Here is an 18829-nt window from a genome sequence, read left to right on the forward strand (position 1 = left end):
GTGTAAAAAAAACTCCATTAATTTCCTCATAGGCTTTGTCAAACATTTCAATAACTAAGACCACATCCTTTCGTTTTAATGGGAACAAATGAGCGATGGGGGGCAGAGCCAAGCATGAGCTAGCGAGATCCTCTTGGCGCGTTCTAGCATCATCTGCATATTTCCGTTAGGGAACACCTACTCTGTGAGGTGCGCGTGTGCAATAACTCAATTCGCCTTTGCACTCCTCCGAAACAACGCGATTTTTTCAAACTTTTGCAATGGGTAAAGTCTACAAACCTGAGTCCACTCTGTTCATAACATATTGTAGTTATGGGAACATATAATTGTATTGAGATCAAATGTTCCATTGGTGAGAAAATGTGCAGAATTTCGGCCAAAATCCATCTAATTTCATCCTCTCCCACTGCCCGCCAGTGGGCTAGTATGAGTGGAAACTTCACATTTATACATCCAGTGAAATATCTGTTTCATTGTTGTATCTGTGGCTTTGTCCAACGAACAATGGCGGAATTAGTGCCTACAAAAAGACGCCATTACTAGGTTTATGGCTCTCTTTCGGGATGACGATATCTATTTTGCAATTTTTGAGATTGGACTGCCCTCTTGTGGATTTTCCGAAATAATTTCAAGACAAAATTCGAACGTCATAGTAATAACGTAGCCTGCAGTAAAATTGCAACATTATACGATTATAGTATCTTGGTATCATCTTCCCTCCTCTGCGCAAGGTCATGGGCAGGTCACAGTAACTGGTAGACTTGTGCTTGTAGCATTAAGGAGGGAAATGGTATAACCTTTTTTGTAAAGTTGTCATAAAACAGAATGGCAAATAATGGTGACAAATACATATTTACCCTCCAAAATTATAGTGGTAGCCTATAGTCCTAAATCAACATAAATGTATATGACGAATTCCCATAAAATAAAGAGCAGTATCATTCAAGACACCAAGTGGCATTTAATTAGAACAAAACAAAATATAAAAAAAATGTTTAATGGCAATATTCTTAAGGTACAGAGCAATATTAATTATCAAAATGTTACATAAAATTATGCCCCAAAAAACCTTGTCTAGAGGTCATATTTTACTCAGACTTTACAGTTACTATGTTCATGAAACTATCAGACTAAAGTTATAATACAACAGGGAGACATCATTTGAATGTAATTTTAATTGGATTTTGTCCCATTTATACGGAAAAAAACTCCACAAGTTCAAACTTAATATGCTATATCACCACGGTGCTGATCTCAGGCTCGGGTTCAGGCTCATCCTCGGGGTACAGTCTGCAGTATTTGTCAACCATGACATCCAGGTCATGCTTAACATGAGAGTTTATGTGGAGCACGGCCAGACTCTTGCACCTGTGTTTGATAGGTGTGTCACTGAGATAAGTCTGCAGGCGTTTCCTGGATGTCTCAGAGCTGCCGCTGTCCTCCAGCATCAGAACAGGCAGGGTGGTCAGGACCTTCAGGAAGCAGTTGACGTTGGGGAAGAACTTGACGTCCGACAGCTGAAGTGTCTCGTGGATGGTGGAGGGCAGGCGGACCTCCTTGCTCCGGTGCTTCCATTTGATCTTCCAGCAATGCAGCTCAGCGGGCAGCGTGTCTGGGTTGGGGAGGTCCTTGCGATACACATCTGCATGGTTCTCCTCTGAGGTGTTGAACTTCATCTGGCCCATGATGGCAGGGACCAGTGACAGGCACTTGAGGGCTTTGAGGTTGCTCTGGGAGAAGATGTCGTCCACTTCATCGATGATGCCGCGGATCACCGGGACCGTCACATACTCCTTGAAGTAAGTCTCTGGCGGGATCTCGTCTGTGTCGGGCAATCGGTGCTTCCGGAGGAACAGACGAGGCACCTTCACAGGGATCTCCATGGTACCCGCCAAATTCACAGCCTCCTCAAACCAAAACTCATGGTAGACCTCAATGTTGTCGAAGACTTCATTCAGAGAGTGCAGGACAGCTGTTAGACTGTTGGCAGCGAAGAACACATCAAGGGCCTCCCCTTGCAGGTTTTTGCCGAAGGCTCGTGTGAAAGAAAGCGCATTTTTCAGGATGACCAAGGTGACAATAAACTCAAAGTCAGCCAGGGTCTCTGCGATTGAGTAGGCGTCCCCAGTCATAGCATCAGGGAACTTGACATTCTCATTGTCCCGAATGCAATCCATGCACAGCAGGAGGGACTCGAGCAGGTCCACAGTCAGTTCAAACACGTTGTGCTGCACTGTCCAGTTAGAGCTGCAGGCCTCCTTCAGCTCAGTTGCCTTCTCATAATTTCCCTGGTGGTAAACAGAGATGGCCTTCTCCAGCTCAGCCTGCAAGAATGGAGACTGCTTAAAGAAGATGCCAATCTTTCTCAGGGTTGCCATGACAACCTGAACACTGGGGAAGGGAAGGCTGTTGGCCAGGTGTATATTCAGTGCGCAGGTGGAACAAGGCGTGTGCATTGCCATGGGGTACTTTCCCATCAGTCCGACTGCCACAGCTTTCATCTTAGTGGCAAAGGTGCCGGTGGCTACATGGGCCTGGCCACGGCAGTCCTCCATCCTCAGCCCCCACCCGTCTGTCACTTGAGTCTCCAGCTTCTCTACCAGTGAGGCCTCGTCCCCCTCGAATGGCAGAAAGTCCAAGAACTCCTCCCTGAGAGTGTTGGACTGATCTACAAACCGCAGAAAGAGAGGCAGGTGTCTCTCCCCAGCGAACTCCACCAGGTCCCCTGTGACCAGTGAGAAGAAGCGACTCTCTCTCACCTCCATGAGGATCTCCTCTCTGACAGTGCCCTCACAGACGTCTAGGAGCTGGCTCTGCTGGGCCGTGGAGAGGTACTCCACATTCACTGCTGTGGCCTCAAACCGTCTCCTCAGAGCCTTATCTCCAGCATTAATGCGGTACTCCAGTAAGGCCTGGAAATTACTGGGATCTCTCTCCAGTCCTTCTGGGACATTGGTCTTCAATGGGATGTTCTGCTTTCCTAGCATGAAAACAATCTCAAACAGAGACCTCAGGTAATCTCGGAACTCCTTCTCCTCTGGGGATAGCTTGATTTCCTCCTCAGCGGCATCTTGACCCTCAGTTGCCTCAATGTCTTTCTTTGAGTGGAGCTGTTCAATGGAGGATGCCACTGCAAGGAAACAAAAAAATGAAATTCGATATAAGCTGATGTTTAAAAGGTGTATGGATACAACAATACTTTTAAACAAAAACAATGCAACTTACATCTTCTCTCTTTAATTCTCCTTATGTCTTCTTCAGTCTGTTAAAACAATTATTTGAAACATAAGACAATGTAACTATGTTAACTATTACATTGAAAACAGACCTACAGAAATATAGCCAGTAGTAGTTAACAGAATTTGTTTTTTTTTGAAGCAACACAAGGATATAAAGTCCTAGTAAAAAAATAAGCGATATTATACCAATTCTTTGATCCGCTTGCGATGTCTGCTATGAGGATTTTTGAGGTGGCTTGTTAAATCAAATATGGTTGGAATAGCAGTATCCTTCAGTACTGTTCTGTAAGGGCTCTGAAAAACAATAATGTCGACAAAACAAGTTATTCAAATACATGAATATCAAAACACACAGCTCCTAACCTATCAAATGTAAGATTAGGATAATCTCTAAAAAGACAGATTGTTCAGTGAGGTAGACATGTTTCAAAGAAAGACCTTTGTGGTTTGAAATGCACTTACTGTTTTACAAACCATAGCCGGGTCAAAGTGTTTGGCACACAGTCTGTAGTGTTTATTGAGTTGGTCTGATGTTTTCGCCTCCAGATCCGCCCGGCGACAGTTCTCAACCCAGAGCCTACATCTGAACAAACCAGAATAGGAGGGGTTAGGTGGAATTTTCTTATTGGCCTAGTTACCTGTAAACTATTAGTTTTAAAGAATCATGGTCCAGACTGAAGACGATGATTAATTTATTATTTAGGTGTGTTGGTGCTGGGGTGGTACCTAATGTATATGTCCAAAAGTTTCACTAGAGGTACGATGGATCTACACCACAAATGCCATGGGGGCTAACTTATCTGTACAACTCAGCTACAGGCGAATGTCAGCACTGTAAGCCACACACACCACTTGGCTCGCTGCAAGTGAGCTGGCTAGGTAGCCATTTTCCACATATTAAAGTTAGCTATGATGACTAGCGTGCTACTGAACACAACATAGCTACATTTAGCAAGGTAGGAGTTCATATTGTGACGGTCAGACGTTGTCATACCTTTCTGGATCTCTTGGAAACCTGAAAAAAGCCAAATCGGATTGAGTGCTCTTCCTGGTACAATTTGGAGCCGCGCAAAAATTGGGCATTGTGCATAAACGTTTATTCGATTTCAAATGAATTTAGTATTCAGACATATGCTTTGCGTTTGAATAATGTATATTACACAAGCTAGCTACCTGTTACTTTGAAATTAACCTAAAAGGCGCGCAACAGTGCTAAGCGTGGCCTGGAGGATTTGAGAAAGAGGAAACCGAACTGCTTCCGTTCAACAATGTACGTCACAATGATGTCTTGTCACGTGCTCATTTGTGTTATCTCTACGCACAGATCCAGGATCAGCTCTAACTAACAACCATTACACATTTACATTGTAAGGGTTAAAAGTAAAACGTACCTCGGATCAGTGTAAAAACCCGTGAACAGAGGCTTCCAGATGACCGTGCGTCTTCTACGTTACACTAACGATTTCGTTACACTCGTGTAAGAGGTACCCCAAATTTGCAAAAATATAGCTAGTTTGTCATGGCAATTGGACATATAGGAAATATAGTCAACTTTAAACGGCTACAGTTCGGATTCATGAGAAGAAAATAAACACTAATGTACTTGTAAACGAGCGTGAATAAACACAAAACACATACTTTATATGCTTCATCTGGCTCGTTGGTCTAGGGGTATGATTCTCGCTTAGGGTGCGAGAGGTCCCGGGTTCAAATCCCGGACGAGCCCTCTTTTTATGTGTAAAATTTAATGTGTCAACGTTGTGGATGGAAACATGGTGAATTCGCTATACATGTGCATGAGTTAAACCCAGCAAAAATAGAACTCACTGCGTCATAAAGTTATTGTTCAATCTCTGTTATTCTATGTAGTTGCACCAAATGTACCACTTTTCACTACGTTGTTGCTATGTTACAGCATTCAAATACTTGTATCTTACCATTACTCTTCAAATTTAAAAAGATGGGCTCGTCCGGGATTTGAACCCGGGACCTCTCGCACCCGAAGCGAGAATCATACCCCTAGACCAACGAGCCACAGCGTAAAACAAGCTGATCTACATGATTATAAAATAAGAAATTCCACGTGATCATTTGACTAACATTAAAGAGTTCATCAGGACACTTCAATTATAATACAAATAATTTACATCTCATCTACACCCATTACATGTAGCTTGCTGTTGTGTTGAGAATCACTCGGCTTTCTTACAACACTAGTACGATAACGTTGCCGGTTTGTTGTGCTGATCAGTGTATTAATGAGTGTGAATCGTAATTTTAGGCTACACAAAGGAGTTATGGTGTTAAACAGTTATTATTATTCAGCAGAAAAGTGTCCACTATCATGGTAATGTATTTGGTATTTGTGCAGGTATAAATAGCATTGAGACAATAGTGTATTCCTGGAAGAAATACATATTGGTGTGTGTGAAGATAAGTTGAGGAACAGAGGCTCACAACAGTTCAATTAACTTCTTTTTATATATCATACATAAGACTGTCTTAATATAATACAAAGGGCATTGTCATATACACAGCAAAGTCTTGACTAGATCTTACAATCTGTGGATACATGGACTTATCCTTTTCCCCATGCTGTTCAGTTTTATAGTGCATGTTGCATGTACAAAAAATTTGATGAAATAAAAAATAAAAATTGAAGGAAAAGGTATTCAAATGAAATCAGAGGACTTGCGCTTCTTTCTGTAGGGTGAGGGATGTCAACAAGTACTCAAATGTGTGAAACCCAAACATAACAGCCTTATTGAAAATGGAACCATTTTTTCCCCACCATGTGCTTCTCATACAACCAAAATGTAAGGTTTGTGGATGTACATGCACTTACAATATACCCTGTGAAAATTAAGGTTTGAAGATATAGCTTTCCCTGTTTGATTCAAACCCTACCTCATAGTGTTGTCCTGATGTAGTCAAGTACCTCTGACCAGAGACCATGATACACCACTGACTAAGAAAACTGAGATCTTGCCACTGAATGGTCACCAAATTGACAAACAATCATACCAGCAGGAGCAAGGTAGTGAGTTCTATACTTCCTTTATTAAAAAATATAAATATATACATAAATTCTATTTCAACTATTAAAAAGGGGCTGCATGTCATGACAACTGCTCTAGATCAAAGGTCATTCAGCATGATCTGAAACAGGCTCACACTTAAGAGTCACTCAAGTAAATTTTTTTAAATATTTTTTTAAACCTTTATTTTGGAATGTTTAGTACCAGTATGAGTGCCAGCAAAACCACTGTTACTTTCTGAATCTCAAAAATCATGAGGGGTATGAAAAATGATTGTGATGAAAATTTTAACATTTAGATAAAATCAAAATATCATTACAGGTAGCTTTGCATTTGAGTTTGTGGTTATACCAAACATGATTTGTCCTTGTGATGGTCTCTCCCCTGAATTATGATGACAATAGAATGGTGTCCTGCAGTGTGTGTGTTTAACTAAGAAGGCTGTTATGAGCAGGACTTTGGTCTTGTTACTTTTCCGGAGAAGACCAAAAAAAAAAAATGCATAAAAAAAAATAAGCACTTCAAAATCCCTGATATAAAATAAACTGAATGAAACATGTATTTTATTTACTGTCGAGTTCTACGGACATGCATGTCTGCCTAAGTTGAGCACCATCGTCAGGACATTAGCAAGAGGGCTGACTGGTACCCTTTCCATTTGAATAGGACCAGGCTCACAAGGTGCCCTGCCAAATAATTTTGAAACAATTGTCTGTACACTGCCAGGGTAATGAAACTAAAATAGTCTTGAGTTATGGCAGTAGCTAGCATGTCGACCAAATTATGTATGAAAGGCAGCGAAACCCTTAACGAATAGGCAGTTAACCCACTGTTCCTAGGCCGTCATTGAAAATAAGAATTTGTTCTTAAATGACTTGCCTAGTTAAATAAAGGTAAAAAAAATAATAATAATTGGTATACGTGGGGGAAAATGCAGAAATAGAATGCAGTTGTCTCCATTGAACCATGAGCTTTTAATTCTGCTACTCTGGAGCCTGCAGAGTAACTACCAATGTCGCTAAACATACTAAGGTTAAAAGAGAGACTCCACAAATTAATCAACCAAATAATATGGAAACAGGTTTGGTAAAACATTGCAACCTTAACTGTTAAAATATACAGTAGCTAAGTTCAACAACGGGTTCCCGTTTTGCTAGAGCAATATATTGCTGCTGTTTTGTATTGACGTTAAAATAAGATCTTGATAAACGGAGTCAAAAGTGGTGAACTGCTACATTATTGGTTACAGACACCTAATATGCTTTAAAAACAACTGCTTTGGTATAAAAAATATCCAAAGGGAAAATAAATTATTGTAAAATTCACAGCATAATTTGAGGAGGAAAAAAGGCAGTCACTTAACTCGTTTTTTTTCTTTTCAGTTTCCGTTTAAGATGGAGAATTTGTGCAGGTGTTCAGATGAAGAACTACATGCAGATTTGGGGGGGGGGGGGGGGTAAGCAAAGGGACTCTGGAAAAGATAGTTCTTTCCACTGTGAAATCCTTAATCTGTGAACAAGATTTTGAGGAAGTAATGTTTAGGAGATTGGTGTGTACAAGAAGACCCTGTAATGTGGGGCCCCATTCATGAGAAATCTTTGTAGAGAAAGGCCTCAGAAATCATTCTTAATTACCTTTTTCTATGATGTTTATTCTCCTTAAAGAATTAAGGGCTGTCTAGAGAAAAAAAAATAGAGGAAAGCCATGTTAATTCAAATGATAATGTCCAGCTCCGTCCCATTCCAAGTCCATGAGTCGTAAGGCCAAAGGGTTATCTGAGAACCAGCCACTGACTGAACCAGTCTTCCCCGCGCTGGGCCGGATCCTTTTCTTCTCCAGAGCCAATCTCTCATCGGTGCCAGGCCGGGCCCAGCTCACCAGGCCCCTGGACTTAATGGGGGCAGCGCTCCCCTCAGAACCTCCCAACATCTTCCACCTGCAGGGTATTCCCTCCACTGTCTGGGCCAGCGCACGCTATAGGAACTCCACTGCTATGTGCTCCCCTCTCACAGAGTTACACAATACCGACAGACAACACGAAATATCACTGCAAACACTTCCTCCTGGTCAAGCTACATGTTTTAAAAGCAGCTCTTTTGTGAAAATTCACTTTAAAAAGGGTAAAACAATCAACAACCTGTGGAACAAAAATGTCAGAAATTCCACAGTTTTAAATAAGAGGATGTGTTAGCATTTCATTACTGACAGCTACCTGTAAAACTGCTTCCAACTTTATCCCCAATGCTCACCAGAAGATTTTGCCACGTAATACCAGATGGTGGTTATTTGTTACATGAATTTTGTGAAATGGATTGAATTTTACTATGGTTATTTTGCAACATTACTATGTGTAATGATTGCAAAAGAAAAACGGAAACCACATTCTTTTAAAGGATCTTCTCTGTAGTAGCGGTTCAGTGATATTTCCCTTCTGACGTGAGCAGCTTTAGTTCGACACACCTGTAGTAAAAAACACCACCTTAAAAATGACGCACAGGGGGAACACACAGCCAAATGTCAGTGCAGTCACGAGCTGGCCATGGAACTCTGCTGCACACATACTCCAGTCATGGGAGACTCCTCCCGGTCCATGCCCTGCCTCATGCCCAGGTGGCCCTCTGGTAGGTAGTGAGCCGGCCCAGTGTTTGTGCCCATGGGGTACGCGGGGTGGGCGGCCATGCCAGTCTCCTGCCGGGGGTTCGAGAAGGCGCCCAACCCCATGCTCAGCCCGCCGTGGTGCCCAAAGGGCAGGTGGCGGAGCTGGTAGGCCTGGTTGCCATGGTTCCCAGTGGAAGAGGAAGATGTGGAGGAAGAGGAGGCAGAGGAAGACAGGGAGGTCATGGACAAATGGCCATGCACCACCTCCATGGAGTCCTGTGTGGAGGCGCTGTGTGTGGGGGAGGTGTAATGCCGTGGGCGGGGCCTTGTGGCCATCACCTGCGCGTGGTGATGATGGGGGTGGGAGTGGGGGTGCAGGGCCTTGGGGTGCTGAGGGGGGACATGGAAGGTGGTCTCCTGGACTGGGTGGGTCTCTCCGGCCACTGGCTCTGGTCCAATGCCGCCTCCCCTCACCAATGGGGGAGGGTAAGTCTTTCTTGCCTGTGAGGCCCACAGATACAGAAATCAAATCAATTAATGTCTCTCATACTGGCTCTGACTTTGCTGATAGCTACTTTGAGGAAACATGTACTTAATATGACTGATGTGGTTGTCCCACCTAGCTCTTAAGATGAATGCACTAACTCAGTCACTCTGGATAAGAGCGTCTGCTAAATGACTAAAATGTCAATACTCTTGTCAAATGCTACTTGGAAAATGTCATACCATTACATTCCCAGTGCATTTAAATAATATTGACTATATTAGGACTTACAACAGGTTGTCTATTGATTAATTAGCTTCTTCAAATGAATGACAAAGACATGTCACCTGTGGACAGAGGGTGTCACCATCGATGGCTGGCAGCACTGCCCCAAAGTGCCCTCCACTGTGTAGGTGGTGATGGGTGGGGTCGGACCTTGCTCTGCCACTGGTACTTGTCCCAGATGATCCTCCTGCAAGAGAGAGACGAGGGCACAACCTCAGCCCATCACATCTAAAAAATGACAACCTAACAAAGGTTTAAAATAGTATATATTTTTTAAGCACCATCAACTGTTGGGTTTCCCACCAGTGCACTGAAAAGGCACCACTTTGAGATATGAGCCCACAACTACAATATTCCGAGGAGAGAAAGAGGGTCAATTGAGCCCGGGAGTGTTACCTGAGCTGGAGGAGGTGCTGGAGGTGGTTCCAGAGGACTGGGACTGCTCCAGCGCTGGGCTGGTAGACACGCTGCTGCTCGTGTTGGTCCCCTCGTCTGCAGTCTTCTTGAAGAAGCTGTGCTGTAGGGCGTAGTAGGGCTGTATGCGGCTCTTGGGGTCATAGTCCAACATCCGCAGGATCAGGTCCTTGAACTTCAAGTAGTCAGCGACGGCATGGCCAGACTCCCCCGCCCGCCGGCCACCTGGACCCCCGGCCTCCACACCCAGGATGGAGTGGAGCTTTCGAGAGGCTGGAGGCTTATACTGCTCAGAGGAAAGACGAGGGGGTGTCAGGTACTTGAACTCAAATACACAACACTACCAAAAGCCACTGTTAGGACACCATATTGAGAGAGGAACTGCAGAACCCTCACCCTTTTGCCATCTTTGGTCTTCTTAACGCTCCATGTGCCATCTGATAGCTTCTCAAAGAACTTCCTGGCTTTTGGGGCTAGGTCCATAATATGATTGGGGGGGATACCTAGAACTTCAACTATCTTATTCATCTGGTCCACCTGAGAATTATAGAACAGAACAAAATACTGCCATGGATTAATGTTAATTGCGTGTATCAAATTCATTTACTCAGAGTTGGCTACATTTAAAAAGATCTCCAGCTAGTCAGTCAAGCCTACTGTACCTCGTTGGCGCCACTGAAGAGGGGCTCTCCGGTGTGCATCTCTACCAGGATGCAGCCCAGGGACCACATGTCGATGGCCAGGTCATAGGGCATGCCCAGCAGCACCTCTGGGGAGCGGTAAAAGCGACTCTGGATGTACTGGTATATCTGAGGAAGGAGAAAGAGTAAATCACAACCCATTCTTAAAGATAACATTACAGATATCAGCATTACAAGCTTGAGAACAGAATATACGTCAGAGGTATACAGAACATATGCAAGAAATGAGACTTGTGAAAGACAAGGTTAAACTCTTTTGGACCAAGACAATAAGTAGTAGATTAGCATACCCTCTGTCCCAGTTGGCAGGAGCTGCCAAAGTCCACTATCTTGATGGCGCTCCTCTTGGGGTTGCACAGCAGGATGTTCTCAGGCTTCAGGTCACAGTGGATGATGCTGAGCTCAGGCGTGGCCAGGAACAGCAGCGCAGTGCAAAGCTGCTGGGCAAACTTCCTGGTCAGGTTGAGAGAGACGCCACGGAAGTTGGTGTTCCGCAGCAGGTCGTATAGGTTGTACGAGAGCATCTCAAACACCAGGCAGAGGTGGTTCCGGAACATGAAGTGACGTTTCAGGTGAACTACATGATAGGAAAAGGAGACATTCTGCCAGTCAAGTTCGGCTGATACACATACAGGAGAGATTGGTGTAAAACATAACAGTACTCCATAATGGCTTGGACAACAGACAAGCACTAGAGTGCATTACCTATGTAGTATTTCATCTCAGTGTCATGTTTGTTCATGAGCTCTAGGAGACGCACTTCAATCTGGGCTTGATTGAGAAAAGCTTTTTTGTTCTTGATGATCTTGATGGCAACCCACTCCTGCTCTGCACGGTCATAAGCTTTTACAACCTACAGCAATCACAAGGAGAGAAAACACCAACACATACAGTACCAGTCGAAAGTTTTAGAACACCTAATCATTCAAGGGTTTTTCTTTATTTTTGCTATTTTCTACATTGTAGAATAATAGTGAAGACATCAAAACTATGAAATAACACATATGGAATCATATTTGAGATTCTTCAAAGTAGCCACCCTTTGCCTTGATGACAGCTTTGCACACTCTTGGCATTCTCTCAACCAGCTTCATGAGGTAGTCACCTTGAATGCATTTCAATTAACAGGTGTGCCTTGTTAAAAGTTAATTTGTTGAATTTCTAAATGCGTTTGAGCCAATCAGTTGTGTTGTGACAAGGCAGGGAGGTATACGGAAGATAGACATATTTGGTAAAAGACAAAGTCCATATTATGGCAAGAACAGCTCAAATTAGCAAAGAGAAATAACAGTCCATCACTACTTGGAAGACATAAAGGTCAGTCAATCCAGAAAAAGTCAAGAACTTTGACAGTTTCTTCAAGTGCAGTCGCATAAACCATCAAGTGCTATGATGAAACTGGCGCTCATGAGGACCACCACGGGAAAGGAAGACCCTCTGCTGCAGGGGATAAGTTCATTAGTTACCAGCCTCAGATTGCAGCCCGAATAAATGCTTCAGAGTTCAAGTAACAGACACATCTCAACATCAACTGTTCAGGAGACTGCATGAATCAGGCCTTCATGGTCGAATTGCTGCAAAGAAACCACCACTAAAGAAGAGACTTGCTTGGGCCAAGAAACACGAGCAATGGACATTAGACCGGTGGAAATCTGTCCTTTGGTCTGATGAGTCCAAATTAGCGATTTTTGGTTCCAACCCCAGTGTATTTGTGAGACGCAGAGTAGGTGAACGGATGATCTCCGCATGTGTAGTTCCCACCATGAAGTATGGAGGAGGTGTGATGGTGCTTTGCTGGTAACACTGTCAGTGATTTATTTAGAATTCAAGGCACACTTAACCAGCATGGCTACTACAGCATTCTGCTGTGATATCCCATCTGCTTTGCGTTTAGTGGAAGTATCATTTGTTTTTCGACAGGACAATGACCCAACACACCTCCAGGCTGTGTAAGGGCTATTTGACCAAGGAGAGTGATAGAGTGCTGCATCAGATGACCTGGCCTCCACAATCACCCGAGATCAGCCCAATTGAGATGGTTTAGGATGAGTTGGACTGCAGAGTGAAGGAAAAGCAGCCAACAAGTGCTCAGCATAGGTGGAAACTTCTTCAAGACGGTTGGAAAAGCATTCCTTGTGAAGCTGGTTGAGAGAATGCCAAGCGTGTGCAAAGCTTTCATCAAGGCAAAGGGTGGCTACTTTGAAGAATCTAAAATATATTTTAATTTGTTTAACCCTTTTTTGGTTACCACATGATTCCATATGTGCCATTTCATAGTTTCGATGTCTTTACTATTATTCTACAATGTAAAAAATAGTAATAAAGAAAAACCCTTGAATGAGTAGGTGTGCCCAAACTTTTGACTGGTACTGCATTTTCTTATGTTTTAATCACACTAGCTACACAAGTGATCACGAGAATAATGTTGAATCATTTACAAAAGTGTACCTGTCCAAATGACCCTTTGCCGATCAATGAGTCAATCTCATAGCGGTCCATCCACTTTTCCCCATTCTTGACAATGTAATCGTAGTTGTCATCGTCATAGCCATCGTTGAAGACCTTCCTCTCTTTCTTGTGACTGGAGTCTTCACCCTGACCCGTTTGGTGCCGCCGCTTCTTTTTTGCATAATACACCTAGAGTCCAGGAAAGAACCGCAATACAGACATTAGCATATGTACGTCCTTATCTAACTGACTACACGAAAAATATTCAAAACTATACATTTTTATGCTGTGGCAATTGCAGTACATTAAACAGCAGAAACCAGTCTCACCTCATTGATCTGTTTATAGGTTTTGATAAGGTCTATGGAGAGCTTCCGCAGGGGAGCCAAAGTAGGGTCACGAAAGCACTGGGGCATGTGCCTCTGTAACAAATCACAAGAAAAGCATTAATATCTCAGACAAAAAAAAAATGTGTATGAACTTTTCTTACAATTTGCAATCAAAATGATAGGCTACTTAAAGTTCTGATTTCTACTGGGCAAGTGTGTGTTAAAGTGTATGGCAAATTGAGAGGTTTGTGGGTTGCTTGTATACCGGGTTGGCAGTGAGCTGTTGCGTCTGGTCGCTGTACGGTAGGACCGCAGCAGTTTGGTCAGTGCTTGGCTGGTGGCGGTCACTGTACTGCTGGTGCGTATGGGGCATTGGAGCAGCCATCTGAAGACCAGCAGCGTGGAAAGAAAAAGAGGGCGCAAGCCGGACGGACGAAGGTTTGCATGCTGAAGTCTCTCCTCCTGAAAGAAGTCAACATTTACACGAGTTAATGCTGAAAATGTTGTATATATATATATATATATTTAAACTTATACAAACTTTCCCTGAAGTAGTGAGAAATCAATTTGATTTTTCAGACTGATTACTCTATCAATGGCAGGTTTCCTGCAGTGACAAACTGATCTAAAATACCACATCAAGGGGTCTAGAAGTGTAGGCACACAGCGTTACTATGTAGTATGAATCTCAATGATTATCAACTGAAATTCCGAAATGGGATGTTGGTAAATTCTAACTAACATTTTACAGTCAGTGTAATTTCTCTCATATAATTGACATGAGTAGGAAGACATAGGCCTAACTCTTACTGTTAAATAGCGCTATTATTCAAATTATATATGGTATGTTTGTTGTATTAGCATCCATGAGAAGGTGCCGACAGAACAGCGGGAGGCTATAGAATATGTACTTTAAGATCAGGAATAAAAATGCAATATTTATACAGCCTGGGTAGTTAATCAACCTTCTCTTTGTGTGAAAAGAAATCAGAAAAGTATTACGTAGCTTGTTCATCTATCAGCATCTCACCAGACAACAATTCACTAGCGCTACACAGTAACCACTATTCAGAATCCCAGCAACAGCACCTAATTAGCATAGCCTATCACCACAGAGATACAGTGTGATTTGGCAAGCCCATCAATGCACAGGCCAATCACAACGCAGTATGCAAATAGCCTACTTTTGTTGCCAGGGCAGAGCAGCTCCCATTTTCCAATGAGAAAGCAAGAAATAAACAAGAAATAAAATTGAACTTTGGCACACTTAGAGGCCTCTTTCAGTACACTAGAGCCTGACAGCAAAATAGCAGCACAGCCTAAAACCTGCACTCCATCTGAGAGCACTAGAAACAGAGCTGACCCAGCTGTGGAGGAACAAATATATCCAGACTGATAGATATTATTAGGAGAACCTTGGAAATAAAGATGTACAGTAGCTACATTCCAGGAGAATCCAGTTTAGAATTATACAATTGTAATATGCCATTTCTGACACATCATACAATAATAAAACATGTATTAAGTATAACTGATCATGGGGGTGACCTCAGAATCTGACAAAAATCAAACAAGGTAGCCTAGAATAACCCCGTTTCTCACTATATGTAGTACAGTACTATTCCTTATAAATTGTGATTTATATTTCATGTATAATATTGTACATTTAATATTATATAGGCAATTATAGATTTATATCTGGGGCTGGTCAGTTCACCCTTGTCCTTTGTGTAACTGTTCAATAATAATGCTTGCCAGTTGTTGAAGCATCCTTCCAAGCTCACTAAACCCAAAAGATTCATCTGTAAGGATGACTGGCATTTCTTTCTTCTCCACTTTCTTGGCTGACATCTTGAGGTGCACCATGGTTTATTTTAAACTTCACTCCATTTAATGTAATCCCAACTCCAAATTGTAAATTGTCAGAAGACTGCCTCCTCCCCATCAAAGAGAAAATATTGCAGATATTGCAGCTAACCTGGATGCATCGTCTCCTGTAAAATTTCATATCATCCTGGGAGGAGAGTCCAGCAGCAAACCACAACCCACTATGAAGAACAAAAAGAGATAAGTATCATTGACTGTGCATTTCTGGTGGGATCTACTTTCCAATAGTACAAAAACTTTGGTGGAAAAAATAGGGAGGAAAAATACCAAAACATTGCAAAGGCAATGGATGACTCACACAATGTTTTTTTAGAAAATATATATTGTAAATTTAACATTCCGTAACTCTAGAAAATAGAAAGCTCTAATCAATCCAACAAATCACATTTCCCAGTCAGTCTGGTTAATTTCAGTGAACCAATGACTCAAAGATTGTGTTCGGCATGTTGACAAGTGACCATATAAATCTAAGCTGAATAAAGCTGCAAGAACAGTTCAGAAACATGGTTCACACCGAGACAGGTGCCATCCTAACAAGCAGGTCAAAACAGGTTGACCATTGTTTTGGACCTAGTAAAACTAGAGATCTCCTCTCATAATGTCTATACTCACTGTCAAAGCCATTAACTTGATATGCCTGTGATGAAGACGACCCGAATGCCTCAACAGCAACTAATTAATAAAATAAACAAAATATTACACTATGTAGACAGTCAGCTGAAGTATTATCAGGGTGTGAAGGGTTGCTAAATATGATATGCAGTATAAGCCTACATTACAATGCAAGTGGTTTGAATACAAACTGTACACCATTTAAATTATTCAGAACAGTGCATATAAAGTAGAAATAACGCATCCAATTGTTCCTCGAAGTAAAAACATGGTAATTGCTTGTAAAGCATAAACGATCATAAAATCCCCTGTTTTCAGGACCGTCTTCTGAACAGTTCCTTTCCTGGCTATTGAGTCGAGGCATGAACACAGGCCTAGTTACATTGATATACCGTTATAATACGAATTGTGTGTATGCATCTTCATATCTAACTATGTCTATCTTATGACATTATTTATTAAAAACGATTCCCTCAGTTTTGTTACATACTTGCACACTCAAATCGGGCTGTCATCAGTTCAAAATAAGGAATTGTCAACTGTTAGCTAACTACTCACAGGTGATGGAGTGGTTCTCGCCATGGTTGGACTTTGGAAAGGAAATCATCTGTTTAGTTTAGCCTTCTCAAGAGCAGAAATGTCAACGGCAAAGTCTGGCTTCGTCCACAATGACAAATACTACCTAGCTTGGTTGCTCATTAGCTAACGTTACCCTTCTGATGACTAGCGCCAGCTAGCTCGTATGCTCGCTAGCAAGTACGTTAAGGCAAGCCACCCGTTTCCTCTCGCCAGAGTGATTGCAGTGACGATGTGTTCTGCGAGCGAGCTGTATGGGCCTACTAGCAAGCTACGCGTTAGATGACCAGCTAGCTATGTGGCGAGCTTGCCAACTTGTTAGCAAGCCAATAACGTAAGATATGGGGCCTGAATTGTTAACTGGCTACCTTGTTACTGTTACCTTGCCCACACCTTTCTAACAGGTTAGCCATGTTAACGACCGTAGCTAGCTAACGAGCCTTACTTGCCCATAAACCCGTAACGTTTGCTAACTATTAACTTCCGTTAGCACTTCGACGTAACGTTAGCTAGCTATTAACTTACGTTAGCACTCTGACGTAACGTTAGTTAGCCGCTAGCTACAACTAAAGGTACAATGTTGTTAGCTCACTAGCTAGGTTTAAAACATGTTAGGTGTAGCTAGATCCAGAGCGCTAACGTTAGTTAGCAAATCTGTACTGGCTAATGTTAGCGACATTCGGATGACATCCTCCGGCCAATGCAATGGTTGCTGATCGCTAGCTAGATAGTTTATTAGTTAGCTACCTTTATTACACAACACACACAGTCAGCTTCATATACGGGCTCACCTCTGATGGCACGATCTTCATTTAAAGTCAAATAACCTGTATGATAGGGCAACTTATCCAGCTTGAGCTTCTCCGCCCTCAGTCGTCGGATAAGTTAACGGTAGCAGTCAGTCAACTCAATTCCCGTAACGCGAAGGTGAAAAGTATCCCCCTCTGGCCAGCCAAGTAAAACTCCTTGACGATCAAATGCGTTCCCAACCAAGAAAATTAGTTATCCACCCAACTTCGACCTGCATCAGCTGATGACTAGCGCCAGCTAGCTCGTATGCTCGCTAGCTAGTTGACAAAACGAACGTGGCTACTGCTGTTGACTAGCTAAGGTTAGCTAACAAGATTCTGTAGCTAGGAATTCAATAGCTAAATAAAAGGTTGCTACATTCAGATTGTTCCGTTTTCTTGCAAGCTCACCACGGGAAACACGGACGTAGGCAATCATAACGAATAATAATCAAAATCCCCCAAAATATGAAACAAATATCATGCCCTAAAATATACGCTTATTTTGGACAATCATTTTTATGTCAATTTTCACAAAATGGCGCGCGTCCCAAACCTGCGCAGTGAACCGGCCCGGTAGACCAGAGACACTGACAACTATAAATGCGGCTCCCCCTAAATATATTTAAACTATGCTAAATCATTTGCTTCTTAATTGTCTAAATTCGATCCATTCGACGCATTGTCTTCAACACAAATGTCAATGGTATATCCAGTGATTGCATTATTCCGGCGGGAAGGGAGAACATTTGAAAATAATCCACAAAAAAACCTTCTGACAAAATGGCGACGGCCTGAGTTGTTACTATGACAACTGTCAATCAAATTATCCAATCCCCGGATGAACCAATGACGAGAATAATTCAACCACAGATTCAACGTTGCATGCTGTCATAACTTGTCAATCAATCAGTAATTCTAATGAAGAAATTGTTTCAATTTAACTATAACATTCTAAAGTAGAATAAAATCATCTAGATAGGATTTCTAAATTAAATGCATGAATAGGAATTTGCCAAACTTTCTTGCATGCATTTTTGAAACAGTCATAAAACTGTATGTATGACTGCAAAAATAAATGAGTAGAAAATGAAATGCAAGACATGCAGACCTAGTCTTCTTCATTGTAAATAAGAATTTGTTCTTAACCAACTTGCCTAGTTAAATAAAGGTTAAATTAAAAATAAATTAAAAAACAGTCAGATTGACATCATGATTCCTGAATATGAACAAGCTGTGTGATATTGTTGCATAGAACACAGCTATAAAATACATTCCTTATCAGGACAGAATTAAATTCAGTTTTTATTTTAGTGGCTGTTGTGCTTTACAGCAGAGACTAGAGGTATAAAGGGCACCCACATGTAGCCTATACTGTATTCCATGAACTCAGTTTAGCAAAACCTGATGCTTGACATGAATTTACTAGT

General features: G+C 42.1%; 2 protein-coding genes and 2 non-coding genes across 8 annotated transcripts; 1 reads left to right on the top strand and 3 right to left on the bottom strand.

Moving 5' to 3' along the window:
- Positions 1–981: 981 nt before the first annotated feature.
- Positions 982–4493, bottom strand: LOC139548723 (52 kDa repressor of the inhibitor of the protein kinase-like). The gene is made up of 5 exons (XM_071358471.1): positions 4234–4493; positions 3702–3822; positions 3426–3533; positions 3226–3262; positions 982–3130 (listed from the first exon to the last, which is right to left on the bottom strand). Exons 1-5 carry the CDS (start codon positions 4320–4322, stop codon positions 1233–1235), a joined length of 2253 nt encoding a protein of 750 aa, XP_071214572.1. The 5' UTR covers positions 4323–4493; the 3' UTR covers positions 982–1232.
- Positions 4494–4893: 400 nt separating this feature from the next.
- On the top strand, positions 4894–4965 carry trnap-agg (transfer RNA proline (anticodon AGG)). Its single transcript has one exon. It is a non-coding gene; the product is annotated as a tRNA-Pro (tRNA).
- A 236-nt stretch (positions 4966–5201) lies between these two features.
- trnap-cgg (transfer RNA proline (anticodon CGG)) lies at positions 5202–5273 on the bottom strand. Its single transcript has one exon. It is a non-coding gene; the product is annotated as a tRNA-Pro (tRNA).
- Positions 5274–5701: 428 nt separating this feature from the next.
- On the bottom strand, positions 5702–18355 carry LOC139548724 (dual specificity tyrosine-phosphorylation-regulated kinase 1A-like). 5 transcript variants are annotated; one of them, XM_071358474.1, is made up of 13 exons: positions 17403–18355; positions 16036–16095; positions 15515–15584; positions 13802–13998; positions 13537–13629; positions 13208–13396; positions 11465–11612; positions 11050–11336; positions 10721–10867; positions 10455–10595; positions 10041–10344; positions 9707–9831; positions 5702–9376 (listed from the first exon to the last, which is right to left on the bottom strand). In XM_071358474.1, the coding sequence occupies exons 3-13, from the start codon at positions 15522–15524 to the stop codon at positions 8804–8806; spliced, it is 2214 nt and encodes a 737-aa protein (XP_071214575.1). In that variant the 5' UTR covers positions 15525–15584; positions 16036–16095; positions 17403–18355; the 3' UTR covers positions 5702–8803. The 5 variants fall into 5 exon arrangements, with proteins under 5 accessions (XP_071214575.1, XP_071214573.1, XP_071214574.1 ...); XM_071358472.1 differs by lacking the exon at positions 16036–16095; XM_071358473.1 differs by lacking the exons at positions 16036–16095; positions 17403–18355 and adding an exon at positions 16594–17391.
- Positions 18356–18829: the final 474 nt, after the last annotated feature.

This window comes from Salvelinus alpinus, chromosome 22, assembly GCF_045679555.1.
Source record: "Salvelinus alpinus chromosome 22, SLU_Salpinus.1, whole genome shotgun sequence".
NCBI classification, from domain to species: Eukaryota; Metazoa; Chordata; class Actinopteri; order Salmoniformes; family Salmonidae; genus Salvelinus; species Salvelinus alpinus.